Here is a 27322-nt window from a genome sequence, read left to right as displayed (position 1 = left end):
AATCGTCTCCCATCTTTTTTACTGCTCTAATTTATGATTATTATATCAGCTTTTAAAAAATCTACTGCCGATCAACCTCTAGTTTGAACCATTAAATTACACTTAAAATAGTTCAACTGCTGTAATCACCTATCTGTAATTGGTTGCATCATTGCAAACAGCAGCATTGAATTACCCATCAATTTGTTACACCCGACACTTGGAGCTTGCTTAATGCTATTTCACACCTACTAAAAATGTGATAACTGGGTCAAGGACTCCCTGGAGAATGAGACACAATTCACTCCTCAGCTTAACTAGGTAGCTGAAGTTAATATGAGCTGTTGTCCCGGACTACCCCACAAGGAGAGATTGGACTTATCAGTCTTTATTAGCATTCATTAGGTTTCTTGTTATTGTTTACTTTGTCTGTTGTTGTGTGGAGATTTGGTACGTGTGCATGGATGTACTTTGAGCTTTGAATGCTGTGGTGCCGTGGGAAGCCAGCTTCGTTAAGCCTCCGGTGCGTCGAGTGCTCTCTCACCACGTCTCTCTGTTCCTGTTTGTGCCGCCATCCCTCCCTCTCTCTTTCCTTCTCTGCTGGGAGCCCAGTTTGTGTAAACCAATTAAATAGTTTCAGTAAGACAAGTTGATCAGACTCTTTGATCAGCGTCTTACAGGCTCGTCTGGTTGGTGGCTCAGATGCCAGCAAAGACCAGAGAAGGTCCAGTTTGTTTAATCTACTTCTGTAGACGTTGAGTTCAGAGTGTTCGTGCACTCGGAGGAGGGACAGCAAAGCTTCTTTCGGGTGGTGTTCAAACACAAGATTAAAGAAGAATTTCTCCAATATAAGGAGGGTTTCTCACATAAAACTGAGCCGTCTCTGCAGTAAAAAGACGCAAATACTTTTGAAATCGGTGCTACATGACCAGAGAAAAAGGAGTGTGGCATTGGATTTTGCTCAGAAATGAGAAAACCTACAACTACAAAACCAATAAACACTCCTGCTTTTGGGTGACTCAATGCGACCTTGCCTGTTTGACACAATGGTGGCCGGCCGGATCTCTATAACAGTCAAACTGTAAGCTAAAAGGTGTTTATGAAAACATTTGAGGTGAGAAATGGGCAGTGCAGTTGCAGAATTTTGACTTATATTTGATCAGCACTGCCTAATTTTTCGCTTTGATCAAATTCCAGTCTGAGTTTGAGAGAGAGAGGGGCAGATTTGTCTCTTCATATATACTCTTTGTGTTACTCTTTGCATTCGTGGTGGCGTCATGGTTGGTGGGCAATATGAAAATGCAAAAGTATAGCCTGTTGTTCCAGCAACAGAGAGCCAGAGAGAGAAACTCTGCCAAATGATGTAAATGACTTCATTTGGCAGAGTTTTGCCAGGGGAAGGAGGGATATGTAGGCACTGATGAGATGGAGTGAAGCCTGCCACACTTAATCTACACATAGTATCCACACTGTTTTGATATAAAGCTGATTAAAGTTTGGCGAAGTATCCATTTAAGGAGAGAGAAGAGAGAGAGAAAACAGCTAAGCCAAGCAGGATAAGAATGCATCAGATTAAATCAAAACTCTTAAAATGTGATGTTCGTACAAATTAAATTGAACAGGAGATTGTTTCATGGAGTCTCTTAAAAGCATCCCTAAATAAATCCCCCCCAAAAATTATGGGAAGTTTATGAATGTACAATAGTGTCAAAACAACAGTGTCACAACTTTGTCAACTGAAAGTTAGCAGGTGTTTTTTGTATTCAATGAACAGGAATAAAAGCAAGGAGACGAATGAAAGTAGCTGCAAGGATTATTGAACCCGCTGCTGGAATCATCCCTCACCACTGCTGTCATTACAATTCATCATCTTTATGTACTGATTCATTTCAGTTTATTATTTCCAGCCGTAATAAAAGCAGAGCTTTCCACTGCCTCATTCAGCCTCTCCTTGACTGTGAAAGTAGCATCGTAGACTATTCACATTTATCGTGAGCTCCAGATGAAGCACAGTCGATGTCCTGATGGCGCCTCTTCACAGTTCTGCTGTATATGAATAGTTGATGATGAATGTTCAGCAGAAAATAATACGCAACACACAATATTAGAATATTAATCTACTGCAGGCAGCTTCTGACATTTGAAAACTTACATTTTTGAAAGTCTCCCAATCCAGTTTGCAGGTAAATCTGGGTATCTGCTATAATAACACATCACCAGTGAAAATAGACCCCTCCAGATATTAGCTCTCACTCCACAGCAAAATCTGGAGACCAAAGTGTAGTAAAAAGTAAAGTACACTGTACAAAAAACGACTGCTCGACTTAAAACAGTTGCGGTCGACTGAGGGTCTCCGACTGATTATTCAAGCCTCCAACTTTCAATTGGCAGCCATACATAAAATATCATTTTAATAACAGGATGTAACGACCTAATTGATTATATCAGATGTGAAACAACAGTGTACAAACTTTGTAAAAACCCCAAATTAACTTCATTAAATTTCTTAATTAAAACCTCCCAGATTGTAACCTGTTGTGAATATACCTACAGACATGCATTGTCACTAAATGGCACAGTGTAATTACTTTGTACACTGCCAGACAATCACAGAAATGAAAGCTAGTGGAGACCGAGCCATATTGAGCAATTACTTTTTTTCAGTGTCATCCTTAGGCGCTGAAATAAGGAATTTGTCTTGCCATTGTTCAGCGGGCAGGCAACACATAATGTGCATAATTTATTCCAGGCAATCAGTCGGTTTGGAGGCTTAGAAGCATGCAGGAAGCTGGCACAATGGAGGCTCTCTCAGCCCCATCATAACTTTGTCACTTATTCTCTGCACTGACAATGCATGTCATGTTGCATTATTTGCCTTGGATGAGTGTGGGCGGGAAAGGCAAACAAGATTAGTTGATGCATGCACTTGTTTTTCTACGAGTGAATCGAGGCCTTTAGGAATGGTTTAGTGAGTCAGTGCCAGTAGCACACCCATCAAACTCGTCCTCCTGACAGCAGTGCATATCTGTAACACCGCCGATGTAATTCTCTGCAGGCACGCTAAGGTTGCTCCGAGGTGGTCCTTCAATGAGTAACTGCTGCTGCTTGAGATGTGTGGATTTTTTTTTTCTTCTCACTGGTATTTTGTGGAAAATCTGCCTTGATATCATTCCTCATACGTACTGTACACCAAATATGAGTCACGCTGTGGTTTCTGTGGGCTGTGGGATAAATCTTGGACTCAGGCAAGGTTTGTTGAGTCCAGCTCGAGTGCTGTTCAGCAAAATATAAACCAACCCTAAAGATGTCACTGCAGAGGTCCTACACTGCAAGTCCTGCATTCAACATTTTACTATGCCAAAAAATAAAAAATGAAAGCACTTATTTGGCAGCAGAAAAACACCCGTCAGAGTGATAATGTGATAAAAATTATTACCTTGAGCACATTACCATGTATACAGCATCGTCAGCCCATTCCCATCATGAAGTCATCAAGTACAGCTGCTTTGTCAGTGACTGGGTGCTAACACGCAGACGCCAAAAGCCACCTCCCGCGGTGTTTAGATATGCTGCCGGTCGCCACCCGGCGAAGCTGTATGATATGCGGCGAGGTGCATATCAGAGAAAACTGTCTTGATTTCAATCGAAATCATGGGAAGAAGGTAATGAGCAATGACAAAAGGATCCAAAAATGAGCAAGAAATTAATAAAAAGTATAACAAAATTACCTGAAAGTTAGTTAAAAAAAAAAAAAAAAAAAAGTTAAAAAAAACACACCAAACAAACAAGGAAAACAAGACTGGAAAAGGGGGCTTAGAAAATGATAATTTGATAACATACTTTTAAATATGCAATTCTGATAATTATAAATATAGTTTTTACTACCCTGGACATTTTTCCCCATTTTTAAAAATATTTTTCTAACTCCTCCTGTTGCTTGCAGTTTGTGGATTGCCTTTTTCCCATGTTTATTTATAATTTATAAATAAATCTCACCAAGTTGCTGAAGGTTCATAGGTTTTAATACTTGTGAAAGGTGTCTGAAAGCATCTTGAAAAGTGACTTCAAGTTTCAAAGAGTTAATTTAATTTAGCAAATTAATATTTGATATTGTTAATTATCATATGTATGGAGGATGCAGAAGAATACGATTAAAAAAAGAAATGTCAAAAATAGCTACTGGAAAAATATCAAGGGAGAGAGTTCAGCTCTGCATCATGATTAAAACAATAATAGTACACATGCACCCGGAGATTAAGTCCTTTAAGCTAACACACCGTACCAACAGTTTATCAAATATATTGGCCTTTAAAGTGTTCATGTATCATCGCTGCCAGTGCCACTAGATACTCATTGCCTCGTCCCTCCAGCCTTCCCGTTAAAATGTTGCAGAGTATCGACATGTCATTAGCTCAGCTGTGGCAGCTTTGCACCTTCCCCTTCAGCAGTCAGCCTCCACTCTGATGGCTGCTTCACAAGCTTAAATGTCTCCCCGGGGGTATTAACACCGATGGCTCTTTGGTCCACAATGGAGCAAAACAGGTCACCCCTTCAAATAACAGAACTGATTTGTTCCATAAGTTTTAGTGCAGACGGCTGTGATGCATTGCACAGTCTCTCAGCAGCAGATGAGTGCTTCTATTGATCAGCCCTGTCAAACTGTATAACCCCGCGTGTGGACCCTGCAATATTGGAGTTGTAGGTTATCGGTTTGTTTTCAGAGTCCAGTTTTCTTCATGAGAAGAGATGCCTTCTGATGTAGTTTTTATGTGTTGACGGGCAAACTGAACTTAAATGTTTTGAGGTTTCTTGCTGTGCTTCTGATGCTCTGTCTCCTGCTCAGAAACGTACCTTACAGGAAAACACAAGCTCAGTCGAATGTTTCTGCTCAGCTTAATCTTCGCCGCTTCCACTCAAGGCCAAGCTTGAATGTTGTTGAGTCTTGTAATGTGATGCAATTCATTTGATCTTGCTCCATTAAGCTTTTTTATATTACTTTAAATGTGAAACAACTTAAAGGTCATACTGCCATAAGCTTAAAAAAGGTAGCATGGCATATGTTAGACACACCATCAGACAACATAATGCACCTTTTATTGTGAAAAGTCACAGAAAATCATTAGCATACAGAAATATCTTTAATAAGGCAAAGCAAAGAGCACGAGCTACAGTATGTTACCCCTTTTACACTGCCTGTTCAAGGTGGGAATATGCTGAATCGTAGGAGAAGAGAAACGTCTTCATGAAACTCCAGCAAGTCCAGTTGCCTATGATGTAGCACACTGGAAATTTTCACCAACAAACCACCACCTCCTGCAGCATCACTGGTTTAAATCCAGCTGAGGTCCTAATTTGCTCACTTTATCGTCATTATTCAGAGAGGCACCTGGCTGCAGACACAATGGAGTAACCAATATAACAAAATTAATATTTCCAAATTCTTTTTTTCTCTCCATTTGAAGGCCAAGTACTGAGATCTCTCCTGCTCTTGTGTTTATTCCCGTTAGCCTCTCTACTGAGTACATTCAAATAAAACCAAATGGCAAATAAATAAATAAATAAATGTAACAAAGAACCACTTTCTGTGCTGCTGTTGTGAAGAGAATCTGAACTGTATCTAAAGCCTTTCTGCAACATTGCCCTGCAATTTGGAGCAAAATCACTGCACTGCTTACTGTCTGGAGATTTGCTATCTGTCAAAACAGGCATTTACGAGACGATATCCAACTCTTTTCTTTTCAAGCTCTCAAGTGTGCTAATGAGCAGGTTTTTATAAATGTAATGAAACATCGATTGGACTGTTGATGGGCAGCATGACTGCAGAATCCTCAAAGGTCAGCGGCACGGCTCATACGTGCTGCAGAAACACATAGCCCAAATGTTTGTTCTTTACTAATTTAAGCTTTCTCTTGTGCTTTTTTCCTCTGAAGAAGAACCTGACACTGAAGCCCCAGGAGTGCAGAGACAACCAGGCGGGGCCCCTGCATAAGAAAAAGGCCGCCAGGGTCCCCAACGGCTTGAGCCTGGAGCCCTGCAAGAACAATCACCACCACCAACAGCCTTCAGACCAGGAGAACAACCCCCGGCTGGCACACACACAAGGCAAGAGGAAGAAGAAACACCTGAACAAGAGACACACAATGGTGAGTTTGTGTCAAATGTAGCCGAGAACTACATTTTCGTAATGAGCTGTGAAACGTGTGGATACATTTTCTTTGATTTCCTGTCACTTCAGTTTATTTATGCTCAGAAAATGGAGAGAAAATGAGTGCTAATATAATGAGTGTGGTCATTTAAATATAGGAGCACTTTTCTCTGAAAGCAATTAGATATCTGGGCTCAGCGCAGCGTCTTGTATTACCTTATGCTTTTTCATAATGTTGGGAAGAAACCGTGCTGCTTTAATTGTGATATAAGTTGTTGACAAAGTGAGTTCAAGCTGTTTGAAGTAATGTTGCAGTTGATTTTTTGCTCTTGGCTCGGCGGTCGCTTTGTGTTGATGTGCATGTGTTGGTATATCCGATCTTCAGTTACAGCAGATATAAAACAGCTGTATCTTTTAATGCAAGCTTCTGCAGGGATGTTTTTGCAGTGCATTGTTTGGCACACAGGCTCTGGAGGTGAAATGGAAAGAGGCTAAAAAACAATATCCTACTGTAGCTGGTTTTGAGTAAATTGAGCATCCAGAAATGTGAGGGTTTCAAGGCTTTTCACTGGCTTCATGCTTACAGTTTCACACATTTTGTCAGAGCCCGGCCTTGATGCTTTTTTGACTGGATGAAAACTGTCAAAGCTACTTTATCTCTGGTTATTTTACTGGAAAAAAAGAAATGTGCTCAGCTGTAAATGTCTCATTACAGTTACAACAAAACTGAATGACCACCATAATAGTAGTTTTTTTGTTACTGTGGGGTTGTCATGTGGGCTGTGCAGTTTAGTATGTACTAAATATTGCATTGTATTTGCATGCACATTATATGATATATTAAAGTGTCTGCGTTTTCATGCTCAAATGAAGAAAAATACAGCTCACACATTGCAGGGTCCCAGTATTCCAGATTATTTAATGCACCAAGATAGTGACGTTTCGAGCGCAGGTTACACTGCACAGCACCATCCTTAGTGCACATGACTGCAGACACATGAGCAATCACACGATTAATATCCAACTCTTCTTTACCGCATCTCTACCCTGATCTGGCAAACTGTTTGCTATAATTGTTTGTGTGTGCAACGTATCTATGACAACACACAGAGCTGATTGTAAACAGACAATAGGCCGTGTGTTGCAAATCCCAGTTGAGATGCATATTAGGAATGCGCTGTATACGTCTCTAAAGAAAGCAGTAAAAACTCGAATAATACTGGCATATCTTAATTGGAAAATGCTACCCTGGAAAAAGGCCTAATTTGGAGTATCAAAATGGACTATGCTGTTTACATGACCCGTGTCAAATTAGAATATTGTCACATTCAGAAAAATAGTGGAACATTATTGTACAGATTTTTATAGAGCATGTCAATTGAACCAGTCCTGTAGAACAGTGTCACTGCAGCAGAAAGTAAACACCTCATCAGTGTTTACAGCTCTGGTGCTGGTTTAATGATAGGCGCTGGTTCTCCTGTTGGCTTTTTGAGTGAGTCAGTCTGACATTTCTCAAAAACAATATTTGTCGAACTCCGCAGAGGCTACAACTCACAAAAAAAAGAGTGTAAAGTGAAAAGCAGATCACAGAGACGGAAAATTATCTGGATGCATGTACATCAGACCTGTGATTAGTTATATAATGTTTAACTTGCACCGGTTGAATGAATAATGTCAAAATGCTCTGTTGGAGTGAAATATAGCCTCGAGTGTATGTGAATGTTGTTCGTGTATTGTTTGCCTCAACATATGTTTGTGTGTAGCAGGATGACAAGGTCACTAATGAATATGTATGCCACACTGATGCAGTGGTTTATCTCTACCAGCAAGGACTATATGTCACAGCACTGCTACTGTTTATACACACACACACACGTGCACACACACACACACCAACTGGGACTCTGAGGTTATGCTCTGCCATTTCTCTGGGAGAGGGTCGGTCTTCTTGAGCTGTATACTCAAGGACATGTTTATGTGGGTCGCTGCAGGACAAGCGGACATGAGGGAAAACAAAGACAGGTTACCAGGGACATTATTTGCTTAATGTACTGTTGACTCCACAGAGGTTTGTAGGAGCAGTAGTGTAATGGTACTGATTGTGGTTCCACCTCTGTCCTGTTGGTCAGAGATTTGTAGATAGTTCTGATTTTATCACTAAACAATCTGATTAGATGACTTTGTCACAGTTGGAAGATTAAATCTAAATATTGGCCAAAGTACCTGCCTACTTTAAAGGTCATGTGTGAAGGATTTAGTGGCATATAGCAGTGGAGATTGCAAATGGACTCTCAGTTAGGACTCCCTCAATGTTTATTGTTATAGACGTTTTAACCAAAATCAAAATTGTCCATGGAGGTCTTCTTTTCTTAAAAACAGACCAGGTGATTAAAATGGGTAAACACACTGAAAAAAGTAGTTTCGTGTTACAAATCAGTGCTCCTCCGACACTGTGTCAACCTTTTTTTTCAGATAACTTGAGATCCAGACGTTCAGGAGGTTTTTACCATGATCCGAAATATCTGCAGAGGTCTCCTTCTCCCCAAAAGAAACTGAGCTGGTGATGTACACTGTTAGAAACACTGGAAAAAAAGCAGTTTCACATTAAGAAATCAGTGTGTTTCCAATGCTGTTTGACTCTCTGTGGAGGGACTTATAACGACCGTGTCTGACGCAAAAATGCAAATGACCTTTTCTAGAGTCAGTGTTTGGTTTGTCCACACTGGGCTACTGTAGAAACATGGCGGTGCAACATGGCAATCTCCCCGCACAAGGACCTGCTACCAAATTAGACATAAGTATCTTATTCTAAGGTAATGAAAACACAATCATTAGAAAATATACTTCAGCAAATCAGCTGAAGTTTCAGGGTCATACTGGCGCTTCTCTTACAGATTTCAGTAAATATCAAACATTCTAGATATGATATTTTGTCACTACTGACAGGACACTAAGCTCATTCCCATTAAATCCTGTAAATGTGCTGTTTTGTATCAGGCGCTGTAGCAGTTGTGTGTGTGTGTTTGTGGCTGTCCTCCTCACATCTGCAGTCATTAGTTAGGTGGGTTTGTGTCTAACTGCTTTGAAAGGCTCCTATTTTTAACAAGTCAAACAACAGAGGATGTACAGTCTTTGTGTTACTGCAGTATACAGTAGCCTTTGCAGCAGACCTCTGTTGTGAGGGTCACCACTGCTGCGTGTGTGTCGTGTCTCTCCGTGTAGCGGCTAATGGACAGATGGTGCTACCTGCCAGCTTCAAGGTTGTCTTATTCTGCCGTGATGGCTCTGCATACACTACAGAAACTGACTGCATGAGGGCATGTGTATGTGAGACTGTGCGTTAGAAAATCCGTGTTCATCTGATTTCAGATGTGCCGTGTTGGCTTGACTGTGTGTGTGTTGGATACTCTGGCAGGGTGCTGCTGTGGTTGGCTGTGGTTGCGTGTTTCGGTCATGAGTGGCGATCAGGCTGTTGGCAGAGGGAGCCCAGCCCTGATCTCCCGCGCGCACACTCACAAATGCTCGCAGATGCATTCACGCACATGCGAGCTGACACATGCAAACGCCTTCACCACATTCTCACCCACTCTCTTTCTCACCTCGCTCACCTACTCACCCACATATGTGCTCACACACACGCACACACAAACAAACATTAACTCAGCATGCTTGTCATAACCCTCCACACACATCACAGGAGGCTAATTCACAGTAAAAATAAAGTGATTCACACTGGAATTGTTTTTATACTTTGAGTATTCATAAGGTACCAGAGTGCATGACCCAGCATCAAAATAGAGCTTTTTTTTTTGAAAAATACCCGTGGAGGATCCCCCTCACCTACCACAGAGATCCTAAGCCCTTGATGTCCTTGTGGATGATCCCAAAATTGTCCCAAAATCCTAGAAATATCCTAAAATCCTAAAAATGTCCTGAAGTAGTAGAAATGTCCTAGAATCCAAGAAAAGTCCCAGAGTCCTAGAAATGTCCCTAAATTCTAGAAACGACCTATTTCTAAGAAATGCCCATAATTTCTCAAAATGTCCTAAAGTCCGAAAATGTCCTAAAATCCTAAAAGCATCATAAAATCCTTGAAAAGCCCTTTAATCCTAAAAACATCCAAAAATCCTACAAATTTCGTTAAATAATAGAAATGCTCTAAAATCCTAAAAACATCGTAAAGTTGTTGAAATCTCAGAAAATCATAGAAAGTTATAAAAAAATCAGGGATATATCCTAAAAATGTCGAAAATGTTTTAAAAACGTCCTAAACTCCTAGATACCCGTGTGCGGCTGCTGTGACTGGCCCCTGACTTCCTGTCATTGAGCAAAAGTGGACCCCGAGCAGCGCAAGTTGAGTATTCCTGCTGTATTTGCTTAGTCACCAACTAGAGCCAAAAATTACAATGACTCTCTTTAATCTTGGTAATTATCGAAAATGATTTGAATGATTATGTTATTATAATAATCTAACATGTTTGACTCTAAGAGCAGCCGAAGCCCAGACTGTTAAACCTTCATTAATGAAAAATAGTTTTTGTTCCCTGGTGATGCAGATAGACCTATCAACCTTGGTGCTCAATAGCACCCTAATCTGTCACGCTTTATGACATCTGCTTAATTGAAAAGATCATCATCTGCGCCCTGCACCACCCCGTTTTGTCCTCTCTGCACAGAAACAAGCTGCAGAGTTATCCAGCAGAACTATTATCTTTTCTTTGGCTTCACTATAAATAAATGTTAAGGCATTGTCCTCCCACAAGGTTACATTTTAAATGTCAGAGGTCTGTCTCAAGGTTTAATTCTCCATTTAGAAACGCTGCCGTCTTGGTGAGAGAGCGCCCGTTATCAGCACTTTTTGTTCGCTCTGGCTTAAAAGCCGAACGAGAAAGAAAGCACGAGAGAGAGAAAGAATTTAGTGTTGAATAAAGCAAGAGGTGTTTTTCCCACTTTTTTTGTTTTGTTCCTCTTCCAGCCGAGCTCGCAGATTGCAGCAAATGTTTTCGATCTCTGGCACTGACCCAATGTACTGAACTATGAGATATTGTAAGCTCAAGGGGGGAAAATAGAGAAATGTTTATAAGCGCCTCTGACATATCGCCTCACAGTGAAAAAAGAGCCCAGAAAGAGGAAGCTCCAGCACAGATGGATGAGAGTTCAGTAGCAAGCCACAAATTATATGACTATGTCTAACTCTTTTCTCCTTTTATCATATTGGACGTTTAGACGATTTTTTTTTCCACCGGTGAACTGTCTTTAATTGGCACTCATGCCATAATGAACTCCTGATCCAGATTTTGAGAATTTAATTTTCTGCAGGGTCAAGATTATTAAACTACCCATTGCTCTCTGTGGTGAGTCAGCTCAGACAGTGTCTCTGTATGTGTGAAGAGAGGCTGATGCTATCCAGATAAACATATTATATTATGCATATATTGATATAAGCATGTAAAGACTGATTTAATATAAGCATTCTCTCTATGAGATGTATGAGATTTTTGTCAACAAGGTTATAACATCGACTGAAAAGAGACGGCAGTCAATAATAGATACAGGATGTGTGCACATCTATTTGTGCATTTGTGAAATTGATTGATGTAATATGAAGAATTTGCATGTACAAGATGCTCTTGAGAGATCTGATACAGTTTCTGACGCTTTCGCACCACCAGAGGCATTATGTTTTCAGGTTGTCCGTCCATCCGTCTCACTCGCATCACCGCGACATACCAAGAACAACTTGAAGGAATTTCCTGAAATTTGGCACAAATATCCACTTGGACTCAACAATGAACTGATTATACTTTGGGGGTCATAGGTAATGGGAAATTATCACAGCATCTTCATATCTGTGTCACTGTATGATTTTCACAGTAATTTATTGTGAAATATTACAGTAAAACCATGGAAATAATCACAGCATCTTCACAAGGGTATGATGTCCTTTTAGAAGTAATTTATTGTAAAATATTAGTTATATAATACAATAATAATAATGATAGAAAGTACTTATATAGCGTTTTTTCTAAGTACTCAAAGACGCTTTAAGTATTTAAAGATACTATTGTGTTGTAAAATATTACACCATAACATTTTAACATGACAGTATGACACTGGCTGGGCCAGTGATGATGCTGCGACTACAGGTCAAATACTTCTGTCATATCTCATGTTTCTAGCACTTTGTGCGTGTTTGTGTGTGTGTGTGTGTGTCTGTGTGTGTGTGTGTGTGTGTGTGTGGGTGTGTGTGTGTGTGTGTGTGTGTGTGTGTGGTGGGGGGTGTTGTTCTGTTCTGGTCAGACTCTGTTCAGCTCACTGATGTTAGATTGGTGGCCTGTGGTGTGTGCTGCTTTGTACAGTAGCTCTGGTGAACAGAGGGACGTGCTGTGAGGCCCATCTGCTCTCTGGCACCGGGGAAGTCAGGAGACGAGGAGTGGGGAAGGGGGGGCAAGAAGGAGGTCTCAGGTCGGACCTCCCCCCTCTGATCCCCCACATCTCTGTCCAAACACCTGCCTGTCTGTCTGCTTGTCCGTCTGGCTGTCTGTTTCTTTTTTTGTGTTTCTCAGACATTTGGGCAAAACTACTATAAAAAAAAAAATAAAAAATAATAATAATAATAATAATAATTTTTTACTTTATTATTATTTTTATTTTATTATATTGGACTGGAGTCACTCAGGAGAAAAAAAACTAAACTAAGCTAAACTGTATCTTGGTCCGTAAACAGTGTTCTTGTCACAGTTTTAGTCTAAATTCATGTGTGTGTCTTTTTCTGTGTTTTAAATGCACATTTTATGTTTAATGTTGAGCCTGTCTGAGTATTTCTGGGTAAAATATTGCACCATGTCTTTATGCTTGTGCTCCATTTCAGCATTCTCCAACATAATTAAATACTGGAAACATGCTTGGAAAAAGGACATGACAATTGGGACACAGTTCTACTAAAACTTATGCTACCACTATTTTTAACTTCTACTGTAACTCATGGGGCTGAATTAGGATCATGACCTCGATTTAGGTCTCTATGTAATCTCATTTCTATGTGACAACTGTCATGTTTGTATTAGCAGGGTGATCCTTTACATCAAACCAGACGCTCCCAGTTTTCCCCGAAGCTGCATCAACAAATGACAAGTGTGTGTTACTCCAACTAACAAGCTGTGCACAGAAAAAGAGGAGCAGGAAATGAATGTAATGAAAATAAATCTCACATGTGTAATATGACAACAGAAATATGTCAGAATCACGCAGTGATGGTGGAAAAAAGACAACAAGAAGAAAAACAACAAGAAAATGCATCCATCCCATTCTGAAAGAAAAGCCACTTGTAGTGCAAAAAGGTTTTGCATATACATGTTTGGATTAACGATGATGAGATAAAAGCTCCCAAATAACTTGGCAAGAAAATAAAATATTTAAAAAAGACAGTATGATGATGATACCTAGGGTTCCCACAGATCCTTTAAAAGTTTTATAAGGCATTACATTCATTCATTTAAAAATAATTTGTATTAAAATGTCTATAATTTTAAAAGTCTTAAAAAAAATGCTCTGACTTTGGAAGTGGGATATTTTTAATTTTTTTATTTATTTTAATTTTTTTTTTTAAATTGTGGAATCTCAAAATAATCAGTAATATCTGTTTTTAAAATAATTTACTGAAAACCTTTCGTAGTAATGTACCGTATATTTGCAAGCATAATGGATGCATATAAGTATGAGGACGATGCCGTGTCCGTTTGAAATAGACGGATCAGTTGTTGGGCATAAAAGGAGTATAACTGAGCACTAAGGCAACCAGAGCTTCATGAGTTTTATTGTAATATCCTTTGTTCTCTCGGTTTCCATAACATATATTTGTCTTAAATGGTCTCACAGATGTACATGGCAATGAAAAATAATATGTGATTAGTTTAATCTTTGTATAAGTACTTTGCACCATGATATCCTTGAGTAAACCTCTCCAGCACATTAAACGAACTGTGGATTAAGTGTGATCTGGCACCAGGCGCTGTCAGCTGGTTGTGGTGTTATATTGGCTCATTATAAGGCGCTATAGTGTAATAGGGATCACAGGCACTGTCGTTGGGCAGACCACCCTGGCATTACTGGTGGCGGCTCTTGGAACTGAGAGTGTCTTTTATGAGTCTTTTCTGTGTAATTCTCCGGAATAAAGAGGTATTACCTCACACATACAAATACAACACCACCGAGTCTCACATGTGGTGTTTATAGTTTCAACATTGCATTAGACCAGGGATACCCAACGTGCTTTGCTTAGGGGCCACTTTTGCAAGATGATAGGAGGCCAGGGGCCAGCCACAGCATTCCCATACATCGTTCAAATCTGATTTTAGTATGTTTCTTGGATTTTTGGACATTTCTTGGGTTTTAGGTCCTTTTAAGGACTTAAGGAAGTTTCTCAGGTTTTATTACGTTTCCAGCATGTTAGGACATTTCTAGGTTTTTAGAACATTTAAAGGATTTTAGGCCATTTCTAGGATTTTAGGATGTTTCTCTGGATTTAGGACGTTTCTAGGAGTAAGGATGATTCTCAGACTTAAACACTTTTCTAGTATTTTATTATGTTTCTGGGATATTAGGACATAGGATTTTAGGACGTTCCTAAGACTTCGGGACATTTCTCGGGTTTTATGACATTTCTTTTAGGACATTTCTGGGATTTCCGTATGTTTCTTGAATTTTAGGACATTTCTAGGATTTTAGGACTATTTTCTAGGTTTTTAAGACATTTCAAAGATTTTAGGTTTAAAAGATTTAGGCTTTCTAAGATTTAAAAACTCCACTGGCACTTTTTTTTCTGTTTTGATGCTGTTTTATGCACTCTAGGACCTCATATATACGAAAACCACAAACACAATTCCCAATGTTATTTACTGTATTTTTATTGCGGATTAGAAAATGGTTGGGGGAACACCCAGCACCCTATCAGGGGTCAGATTTGGCCTGTGGGTCATAAGTTGAGTATCACTGCAGTAGACAGACTCAAAGCCCATGTGAAGATGTGATATGGCACTGGTGTGCCGCTGGATATCTGCTGCGTAGGACCGACATGACATGAGTTTTTTTTATTAAAAAGATAAAGTAAAAGCCTGCCACCACTTTGCAGCTGTCCCCATTTGTCAGTCACACCTAAAACATGAAAAAAGATCTCTAGTCTTTGGTCTTGGCCCCAGCGGTGAGGAGTAATTACTGGGGAGACTGCTGAGCGGTGTCTAGCCCCGGGGTTTGAAGAAGCTTCCTTGAGAAGCTCTAACCAGGTCAGTCAGTCAACCGCAGGGCTCTGGCTTGTGGCCTCTGGCTCCCTGAATCATCTCACAGGGGAGATCCTCACTCCACCTGCCCTGATGGAAAAGCCCTGCCTTAGGCCTGCCAGAGGCCGTATTATCATTCTGCATCAGTCTCTTACCTGGACTGAACTCTCATTTCAACCTGCTGGTGGCCACATGTAATGAGATCAAGCTAAAAGCCGTAATGGCAGATCTCCCGCTCCGGTTATGTTGCGTGTGCGTGTAAATATTTGGACTGAAGCCCTGATTTTGTCAGGACGGTGGCACGCTTACATGCTTTTCAATCTGCAGTGAAACTGTAATATAATGTTCAGCTCTTACAGCTTGGCGGGTCACCCTTAATAAGCTTATCCGCTAAGCCAATAAGAGATTCGAAGAAAAGCAATGTCCTGATTGTCAGATAAGATGCTAAATCCATTCTGGTGGGGGCCGCGGTTGTGGGGATGATAATTGTTGCTGTCACAGTGGCGGTTTATAGCACTGGATCTAATCAAATCCAATCGTGACGGCTTGTTTTGTGGTCTTTGTGTCTTTGTGGCACACATGACAACAATCTATAAACATTTTAATCTGGGGGCTTGACAAGCTGCGTGTAATTAATGTGTGGCTGTGTTTTTACGGCACTATATTCATGGTAGCGCGGCACAAGTGTGTAGAACATGGGCGACAAGATGTTACTACGGCAACATGCATGTGTCATTTTCACCGCTGACCCCTGGATCTCTGCACAGCGTCACCGTGCACTTTGTTCTTTCATGGTGGAGTGTTGATCAGTAACGTATAAAAAAGTTTATTTTCTGCGCGCTCAGTTCGGATTTGAGTAGGCGCGTTTGCTCAACAGATGATGTGTGCTTTGTCTCGTACTGGCGCTTCACATCGGCGCTTTTAATAATTGCCATGGTATCGAACATATGATGAGACATACTGATTTTGAACTGCCTGTGGTAAAAATTAAGAAAAAAAGAGTCCATTGTTGATTAAAAGTTCAGTTTTCGTTGTCGCCTTTTCTCTCTCCAGCTTTTGTCTCTCGTCTCATCTCTCCCCTCTCGAGTTGAAATGCTTATTGATTCAATGTGTGGGCTGTGTGGTCAAATTTTCATTTGTTCTCGCAGGTCCCTGAATTCAGTGCAGGCACAACTCTTAATGAGTTTTACTTTTTTCCTCAGCAGCTGTTTGTTGAGTTTGAGTCGCAAGATGTAGAATTGAGGAGAAAAGCTGATCATCGCAAGAATTCAGTTTGCAGTCGGATCGATCAGAGCTGATCAGAGCTGATCAGATCAGTGGATTAGAGGAGCAGCTACTGCATGGGCGAGTGGGAGCAAACTTTCTTTGGTGGTTAGCGCGAGCACTGGACCGTAGGGTGCACGGTTTCATGAGAACTCAGCTGGTTTAATCTTAAGTGTAGATTGGAAAACTGTTCATATGATGCATCAATTATCACTCCATAAATGATGTTATAGTTACGTAATTAACATACCGTTGCTGGTTTCAAAAATGCATCTCCAGGAGAAAGTCTCATGGGAAAGTCAGTTTTTTTGGGACCTGGGAGTGATTCCTTGTTTACTCCCATCACCACATTGGTCACATGATTGCAGCCTTTCAAAATTTATGTACGAAGCGGGTGCATTACTTTTTTTAGGGAAAAAATACGAGCAGTTTGTGAGAAAAGTGTCATTAAACCCGCTATCAGAACGACAGATTTGATTGGCTGAGTAGCATCATGTGAGATTATTTAATGGTCTGTTGTCTGCTATACTAGTGATACAAATGCTTTGCCAGTTTAAATACTGAAGAAAAATGCTTCTTCAAGATTTATAACTCACACAATTTATCGTTTATAGGTTTGGGTTTGGACCCCCCAGGGCCTGGAGAGAGAGGCGGGTTAACAAGCGGCATGCATTTTTGTCAATTTGCTAACAAGAAGGATAGCGTGCCCTTTAAATCGCCTGCTGACTCTGATACTGTGTGTGATGTTGGTGCTGCCGGATCCTCTGACAACATGCGATGCTGAGCTTCCTCTAATGTATTACTTTTTTTTTCCTCTGTAACAGCGGGCCCCGTCCTGCTTGAGGCCCTCTGACAGCACATTCACACCCCCGCAACTCTTAACTACATGCATCCACCCGCCCCGTCTACATCTCTCACTGACGACTTGTGTGTTTACCATGTCCCCTCCGCCAACCGCCTGTCTTTAGCACGAGCCCCTGATGCTGTTTGACAAGTCTAGGCCAACATGTCTTTGAAAACGGTTTAATGTTTTTTTTCTCTCTCTCCCTGCTTGCCCTGCATTGAGAAAGCTTTTCTTTTGAAGTGTCACTTTTCTCTAAGGGAGGACAGGCAGGAGGAGGGCGGGGGGGTCGGACTACCCGCTCGTGTGGCTGTTAAACAGAGTTATTTCATTGCACTGGTGCAAACTGCTGTCGGGAGGCAGAGCAATGAAAAGAAAGACAGACAGCATCTGCTCTCACTGTCCAACCTGACACCGGCTCTCACTCTTGACAACCCTCATCGTCAATTTGTGAAAAATTAAGTGGCTGCACTTTAAACCAAAGTGTGTTGCCCCACCTAAAGCCCGGGCCCATCTCAGCTGTCAGTCAGCGCAGGGCAGTGGGCCGGAGGTGTTTGAAGGAGCTTTTATCATGACTGTCCAGCCCCTGTCACGGGCAGAGCACTCCAGCGCAGCAGTGAGACTCCGTCTAATCCAATCTGCCACCGTTTACAACACACAGACCCGCAGATGAACGCTCAAGATAGTTCAAGTCCATCTGGATTTGGAATTGTGTTTTCCCCCCTCTCTCCCTCTCAGCAGAGGTAGCATTACACTGTGTGGCTCCTTCTTTTCAGTTTCCTTTGGGTGAATGAAAACAGTTTTTCTTCTGTGTGTGTTTGTCCAAACTGCTTATACTTCATCACACTTTGCCTGTCCCTCTGTCCACTCTCAAAGTCCCACAAACATACTTTGGCCAGATTTGTGCTCAAGGAAAGACAGCGTCAGACAGCCGGTCTGGCAGTCCTGGTGGTTTTGCTTTGCAGGTGACGTAGAGATATATTTGCCCATAAAAACAATTAGTAAAGATTCTGTACAGCATTTGCTAAAATATTTATATGTTGTCACAACATGGATGAATTTAAACTTAGTTTAAATGAAAATAAGATGGAGGCCGTCTACTTGGCATAAATAGTTGTAAGAATTTGCACAACTAGTTTTGGATTTCTCCTCCATTCCACAACTTCATTTTTGTCGCTTGTTGAGAATTGCAGCCTTGCGTAGCTTTTTGCAGATTTAACCCTTCGGTTCTTTGGCCTTATTGGTGGATAAGTCCTAACATGATCATTTCAGCCATGTTTAAAGTCACCACATTATGGACCACCTGGGATGCAGCCACTCACCGGATATCCTCACACATACTAACTCATGCATGCACACATACTGTGTTGCTGCGCACTAATAGACTTTAATAAGGTGTATAATTGCCTGAACCTGCTTCTCCTGCTGCTCTTTGATGCAGCCTGCACGCTGCAGAGGCGATTGCTCTGTAAATATCAATTAGGCATATCCTAGATTTCACTAAAGCCTCGATACATAGAAAAGTGGTTTATATGTAGTTTATCATGTGTGTGGAAGTGGATGATGAGTGCCTGAAAAGAGCTTCATGCCTTTTCTCCTCCTGCCTGTCTTTGGCTACACTTTGTTGGCCCTTGTAAAAGAGGAGGTCAGGGAGCAGGTGCCGGCTGGGAAAGTGGAGTATTTATGGGAGCACCACCAAAGGCTTGTGAAGTGAAAGATTCCCATGTGGGGGCAACCCTGACTGCTAAAGTATCTCCAGTTTAAGAAAAGGATATAGTCAGGGCTGGTATTTACCCAGTGTGCGCCCCACACAACCACTTTGTTCCAGTTCTGCTGCATCCATGACCGCCTGCAGACCTTCTCCCCCACTAACTACGCCTGAGTGGTTTCTGAGATGTGAGTTAGCCTAACACACCTTTTTAGCTTTTTCAGTGCTGAAATAAATCCAGAGGGAGTTACATTAGCTTTTTTTGTCTTTCTGTCTTTCTCTCTTTAACTGGATCCCAGTTAAAGAGAGATTTTGTGAGCTCATTTTGTGAGCTTAGAATTGAATACGGAAAAGAAACAAAATTGTCATCCTTTTAGCAAAAAATAATGCATAAATATATTGATAAATTAAATTATATATAAATATATATATATATATATATATATATATATATATATATATATATATATATATATATATATATATATATATATATATATATATAAATTATATATTAATTATATATATATATTATATTATATTTTGCATTAATTTGAAAAGCAAAAAATTCAACTTTATAAAATTGAATTCAGTTTTCTGTTTTTCATTTTTGAAATTTTGATAATTGAACTGATAAGCCTTACACTGATTCACAGACCCCCATCGTTTTTCTCCATTTTTTAAAATTTGAGCACAAAATCGTAAATTGGAAAAACAAGTCGTTATCTATTTTCGTCATTTTGTTTTTGGAAATGAATATTGTACTGTTTGTACTTATTGTATTATGTGTGATGACACACACAAAAAAAAACAAACACACTGAAATAACCTAGCACTGAAAATATTTCCACAAACTATGCAATCAATAAAACTAACATTTCACCTAATATCTTTGGTGATAGTGTCATCATAACATTTTTGACAAAATTTGACAAAGCATAGGTAAATCTTTGCTTTACACTCAGCCAAACAGCTCACCTCCTTTACTCGATGTCCTCTCTGTACTCTCAGGAATGATTCTATGTATTTTGGAAGAGAATTTGCAGAAAGGCCCTAAAATCCTCTCAATCCAGCAAACGTGTGGTTTTAATTTTGAATATAGTGTTTTACCAATTTTACAAAATGTACCCAGTTATGACTTCTTGACTTCTGACAAGTACAGGTGTGGACTGAAATAAACATAAGAAGTAAAAGTAAATTTTCCTCCCCGGTGCTTCAGACGACACAGACTCCCACTCACTCAAGTCTCCATGAAATGTGTAACCAAAGTACTACAAGCAGTTTAATCATCCTTAAATAGTAAATGTTAGACGTGATTAAAGCCAGCAGAGGGCTTTAAAAAATAGTATTATGCTATTGGATCATATCCAGATATTACTAGTGGAAATTTAATGAGGGTTTTTTGGGTAAGATACAGTATAAAGCAAACATAAAAGCAATTTAGCAAGCTATTATTTTCCCTCTCTTTTCCTGGAACCTTTTTAAGATTCACTCGTCTCCTCTCTGCCCCAGTTTTGCACACTGCTCCTACTCTTGCCTTTAATGAACTAATTTTACTGGGCTGAACTCAGCTTTTGTTTGTCTCTACAGCTACAAAACTGCAGCTAATTGTCCTGTCTACCTGGATCAGCCTGTAATTGGTTTTTGAAAAATAAAACATGATAGCTAATTTTACTTCATTTAAGATCCCTACTGTTTGATGTGCAGCGTTTTTACATTTAGCTTACTGGGAAGACGAAAATAGCTAGCTCTTGGAGATATATGTGAGCAATCCTTTAAAACTCAATTATTTTAAATAGTTTAAATATCATTATGGGCCTCACATTGATTTGGACTAACCATGGGCTGTAAAGTCAATCCAATCACCAGAAAAATGTTATGTTTGCATGTTATTATGTAGCCACACAATACCGTGGTAAATAGCCTGTAATCTTACACAGAAATTACATAATAAATAATAATATAAATATTGGCATAACCTTAGCAGAAGCCCCCACTGTACACTGTTAGAAATATACAGAAACTGCTGTTTAAACCTAAATGATATCAGAGTCTATATAATATGCCATACACCAACACAAACCTTATTTACCAAGTAAGAGTATTTTATATTATAGATACAAATGACATGCAAAAGATCAATCTTTACTGATACGTCGGATTTTTGTGTTTGACGGGAAATTGGAAATTTGAAGTGAGTTTAGGATGTTCAGTGATAAAATGTTCTTCACATTTATGATTGAATTAAATGATTAAATCAGTCAATTAGAGTTCATTTGTTGAGCACATTTCATACAAACAAACTGTAACACAGCACACAAACACATGATTTAAAACAAGACTTTGATATTAAGTAAAGCACTAAAAAAAGGAGTTCTCATTAAACCAGAAAGTGAGGAAAAGCTTCCATAAGTGAGGAAACACAAGATGCAGGATAAAACCTATTAATAGATAAAACGGTAATAGCAATAAAAGATAAATTGGTAAAATACTCAAACTGTAAATAAGAGCTAAATGACATGATAACAGCACAAAGTAAAATAATAAATAAATATGTTAAAAGTTATCAAACGATACAGGAAGTAGTAAAACTGTGAAACAGGCTAAAATGAATAAATAAATAGTCAACAGATAAATAAAGTTCAGTTAAAAGCTAAAACAGTAGGTCTTGAGTGTAATTAAGCAGTGAACTTTTTTCAGTAGAATAATCATCTTTAATCAGTCTGATGCATTTCTCTCTCCATCTCTGCTGTACAAATTGGCACTGAAGAAACATAGTTTTGTCCATATTTTTTTAGAAATTAATTCCAACCAAAAGCACTTAAATGCATGACAAGTCCTATTTATGACTCCCCAACTCTGAAGTGGGAGCTGATGATGAGTACTTGAAGTCAGCATAAGTAGTCCTTCATCAGGCTGGAAATGAGCGCAAGGCTTTAATGACTATGGCAAGCTTTGGCTGCAGGGGGGCGGAAGAATATCTGAAAGCTCATATTTGCGTGTGTTGAGTCATTGCTGGAAAGTTCTTATCTCGTTTGGCTTTTCATCAGATCCACATTCCCTGACGGGGTAAAAAGAAATCAATTTCCCTCCATTCCCTTCCGCCTCATTTCCCCGCTTTTGATAACATAGTAGACCATATCCTCTTAGTAATTTGTCCATATAGTAGTTTCGTTATTCCCAGTGAATTGTCTCTAATTTTTGATTACTCTCAGTCCACTGGTGATGTAACTTAACTTAGCACCATGAAATTGAGTGTAATAATGGAGGATAATGTTCACAGGATGTCTGCTATGCTGTGTCTGATAAGGGCATCCTCACGACTATTGTATAATTACTACATGCCGTCTCCCAGCTAATTGTCTGTAATGTCATCCTTAGTTACCCTATAATCTGACAGTAGGTCATGTACCAAAGCAAAACCGCAAAAGCAGAGGCGGAGAATATACATAACTAACTGCTACCACACCACCAGCATATCTGTCTCTGTTGTTTTTTAATAAGTGGAAGGTTTATCTTTCTGGCGTCTTACAAAAGCGAAACCTCTGCAGAGCCCTGACTGCTTTGATTGAGGTAAAAGTATTTATCACGGCACACTGTGTCCAAATTAGGGCAGGGGCCGTTTGGTCAGGACTTTCTCAGTGATTACGTTCACATGCACAGAATAGTCCAATTTTTGCTCTTATTCCAGAAAAGACAATATTAGTACTAAGATGTTTGCATGTCTAATAAAAATGAGAATCAGAATAAGAAACACTTTATTGATCCCTGGGGGGAGATTGTGGTTTGTTACAGTTGCTCGGATGCCAGCATTGAGAATTATGGCAAGTAGAAATAAATAAAAGCACAAGTATATAAAATATTAATATAAAGATAAAAACACAGTTATAGTAAACAATTAGCATTAGTATGTGAATATTTAATAAGTATTTCAAGATAAAGTCTGTATAATATGCTGAGTACTTAAGTGTATAAAATATAAATGTAAAGATATACAGTAATAGACAAGTAGCACTAATATCTGAATATTTAAATTATAATATGGCTAATGTGTTGAGTATGTAAAACCTGCCGTATGCTACAATGCAATGTATAAAATTAGTATTTAAGTTCAAAATATAAATATATGTACAATGTCACAACAATGAACAGCAGAGATATAATAAGCAAAAGTAATAATAAGAATATTTACAATATATACAATATGTGCATCATGTTAAATATATTCGAAATACAAGAGTTGGAAGAATCTTGCACATTTGAGTAATTGCACAGAGGATTACTGTGGTTGAAATATTGCACTAAATATTGCAATTAAGGTAGTGATATAAAGAATTATTGCACCTTAAATTCTTAAAAGATGAATATTCCACTAACGCTCCTGTTTACATGCGGGGTGCATACTCTAATTAACGTGCCCTAATATGTCGTTTTTCATGTCAAAACATGGAAAAGTTCAACAGCTGGAGCCAGCTGTCACGCTGCTTTTTTGCATCAAAATAGGATTTTTTACACATTTTCCTACTGCTGGCGGACTTGTTTGACTCTCTCTTTCCTTCCTGCAGCTTCTTGAAAAGGTGAGCGCTGCAATAGTTACACATATCCATAAACCTGTTAATATAAAAGTCTTTTAAAATCTTTTAAAGCAAGTGTGTTTCGCCTTCTGACCAGAAATTCTGAGATTTTCTTTGACATTCATCTCTATCCTAGCTTTGCAAACTGTTGGCGAGTTGGTTTGTGTACAACGTATCCATGACAACACACAGCGCTGAAGCGCCGTGTGTCGCCAACTACGGTGAAAGCCCCAGTTGAGATGAATATTCCAAATTGGCTGTATACATGCTCAAAAAACCTGAATAATTGTGGCATATCCCACATGTCTTAATTAGAAAATGCTAAATTCGGAAAATGGCCTAATTCAGAAAGGAATATGCCGTTTAAAGGAGCGTATCAAATTCAGAATATTGTCATCTTCAGGATAATTGGGAAATACTGGTGTGCAGGTAACCATAGCCACCGTTTTCATATTTCAGGATCTTTCCCACCATATATCTCAAGTAGAGTTAACTTCGCCTCAGACACACATGCATACACACACATTTCATAAATGGGTAAATAGAGGTAGAGAGAAAGCAAACATCAGTGGAAGAGAGCCGCCTGGTTCGCTCATTTCACTAACAGCTTTACTTTAAATTGAGCTATCAACTCTGCAGCAATAGCTGTGAATAACAAACAGCGAGGGGACTGTTTTTACATAAAGTTTGCATCGGAAAACAGAGGGCTTGTTCTCAGTTTTAGTTTTCGTTGAGTATTAGCCAAAACACTAGATTTAGTGTGCTGACCCTGAAACACCATAAAACACAGCCAGTCTCACTGGGACCTTAAGTATAGGAGAATTAGTAACATGTCTTGGATAACAAATTCGCAATACGAGTGTTTAGACACGCAAAATCGAGCCTAACGTGACACAATTTGATAAAACACTTGCATAACCACCATGGCACAATTTAAAAAAAGTGCACCAAAATAACAAACATTACTGAAGGCAACAAATAACAGTAATTTAATTCAGACATCAACAATGGAAGGGTGATAATGGAGAATACTGACCCACTTTACACTTTGTTTAAATGGGTTTGTGTATTTTTTATGCAGAAATTTGACAAAAAGACCTCAACCTATTGCAACTTACCAGGTCACCCTGTCATGTAATCAGAGATTGGGTGCATAATGGTGCATTAAAAAAAGCAGTTTTTTAGCCCTCAGTGGACTTGCAAAGTAAATCAACAGATAAATGATGCATAAATAGCTTCTTCTGAAAATGTGCAAAGGATAAGAAGATAACAAACATCTATAAATATACATGTGACTTGTTTAGGACAACCAACTGTATCGGTAGGTGCTTGTACATAGAAACTGACAATGTTTGGAACAGAGTCTTACAAAATAAAAAACACGGACGGTCAGCGTCAGTGCACTTGTCACAGACATATGACACAGCGGTGCATGTTGTCAGGTTGTAACGCTGCCAGAAACGGACCGTGAAGGTCCCTGTAGGGTGAGCTGGAGGGGTGGTGGATGTGTCCAACAAACCCCCAACTTTCACCAAGGAAGCTTGTGTTTGCTTCCCATATGAATGCAGAACCAAACCATGATGTGTTTTTCTAAACCTTACCATGTTCTGTGGAAACACATGTTTTTGTTGACATGGGGGGCGTTGATTGGCGATCTGGAACATCACCAGCGGACGTTGCTGGATAGCGCATGTAGACGTGGAAGTCCACTGAGAAAGTGGCAATGTCTAATAACTTTGAAACTGTGTTTGAATTGATGTTTACGTACCTACAAAGGCATGCAGTCTGATCTGGACATATCGACAGACTGCCCTGCATTTTCTCTTGAGTGATGACCGTGGAACCATGGCAACAGCAGCATGGTAAAAAGAATAGATGGACAAAAAGAGCAGAGCCTGTTGTTTTCTCTGTTCCAATTTCATGGTAGAGCCGAACAAGCTGTTAGGACGCGGGGAGTTAAGCCAGATATGAGAGCCCAACATCTGTCAGATAACATCAGAACGCATTCTTTCCATTTCATTGCATTACATGCACTCAAAATGCAAACACCCTGCGGCAAGTTCCGATTATGCTGTTTTTTCACAGCTCATCTCACATTCACCACTGTCTGTGTGAACTCAGTGTCTCAGCTCCACTTGAATCCAGACGGATCTCGAGTAGGAAGGGGATAACAGTTATTGTCCCTTGACCTTGAGCTCAGCCTGGACTGCCTCGGCTGCTCTTTCATCTGATGAAGCCTCCGTCTTAACCAGATCTGTTTGGAAACTCCTCTTAACCTGGCGCACGGGCAGGGATCCAGGGCGAAAAAGAGGTATTGATCCTCTAACCTTACAGGCCACTGGATAGGAAGAAGTAGAGCTACAGATGAAAGTTACAATGTACTGTCAGAAAAACTGGATGTGCTTCAGACAGAGAAAAAAACACTCTTCGGGGTCTCACACTGCCAAACACAATCAATTTCTGATGTTCAGTGCATGAGTGAACGAGTTAGTGGTAAAGTGTTGTACACACACTGAATGCAAATGCCAAGATATTCTGGAAAATAAAAAGAGCCACATAGACAGTAAAAGGAAATAGTGAAAACTGTTCTGTCAGATTTGGCCCAGATGAGCAGATGGAGACAGTTTCTCTGAGAAACCCGCAGGGAAGGCCAGACTCCATCCTCCTCATCCCTCTCCCTGTCCTCTTGACAGTGCCAGCTCTTTGCCACCGCGGGCTGAGGAGGTGGCAGTCTCAGCCTGGTTTTCCTGTCGCCCCGGGGCAGCGAGAGAAAAATAGCCATCTGTGATTTACCCAGACTCTGGGCATCATCTGCCACGGGCAAGAGGACGGACAAGAAATCTTCACGAAAACATCTATACATCTTATGAGCGCTCAAAATCTCTGCTTGAGTTGACAAAGACGTCTATTGTCCTCTGTGTTTACACTGTCGGTATTTTGTAAAGAACAGTAAGTCTTGCAAGAGTTTGGCCTCATGCAAACTTAACCCTTTGAAACTTATTATACATCCTTTTCTCTTGTACTGCTTTCAGATGCCCTTTCACAAGTATTTAAACGTTTAAATCCCTATGCAAATTGGTACGATTTCTTTATTTTTTTCTTTCAAAAACATGGGGGAAAGGACAATGAGTAACTTGGTGCATGCATTTTTAAATTTTAAAAAGCTTGATAAAAATGTCTTGGTAAAAGATAAAAAGCAAGGGAAAAACTATATTTATAATTATCTGAGTTACATATTTAAAATTATTTTACACAAATTTTAAGCACTTTTTTCCAGGTAATTTCTTTGTGTGTTTGCTTTTTACTTTCTTTTTTTTTTCTTCACATTTTCAGGTAATTTTCTTATTACTTTTCTTTTTACTTATTTCTTGCAAATTTGGGGTAATTTCTTCTTTCATTGCTCGTTGTGTTCTCATGTTTTTGCAAAAAGACAAGCCAATTTGTACAAATTTCAAAGAGTTGAAGGAGCAGTGTATTTAGGATTTAGTGGCATCTAGGATGAGGATTGTAGAAACTTCTCCATGTTAGAATTTCTTC

The 27322-nt window shown here is 39.6% G+C and overlaps 1 protein-coding gene across 9 annotated transcripts in view; it reads left to right on the top strand.

Moving 5' to 3' along the window:
- Window positions 1–27322, top strand: part of auts2a (activator of transcription and developmental regulator AUTS2 a) — a 449370-nt gene that overhangs the window by 90840 nt on the left and 331208 nt on the right. For 7 of the 9 annotated variants that reach the window (XM_088088967.1, XM_088088970.1, XM_088088964.1 and 4 more), the window contains exon 3: window positions 5910–6122. In XM_088088967.1, the coding sequence (XP_087945093.1) occupies window positions 5910–6122 (213 nt within the window). The remainder of the gene's footprint in view (window positions 1–5909; window positions 6123–27322) is intronic. The other 2 variants (XM_088088966.1, XM_088088963.1) reach the window with 1 other exon arrangement.

The sequence above is a fragment of the Plectropomus leopardus genome, chromosome 15, assembly GCF_026936395.1.
Source record: "Plectropomus leopardus strain MGB_pleo_1.0 chromosome 15, ASM2693639v1, whole genome shotgun sequence".
Lineage (NCBI taxonomy): Eukaryota > Metazoa > Chordata > Actinopteri > Perciformes > Serranidae > Plectropomus > Plectropomus leopardus.
This window is presented reverse-complemented; position numbering and strand designations above follow the sequence as displayed.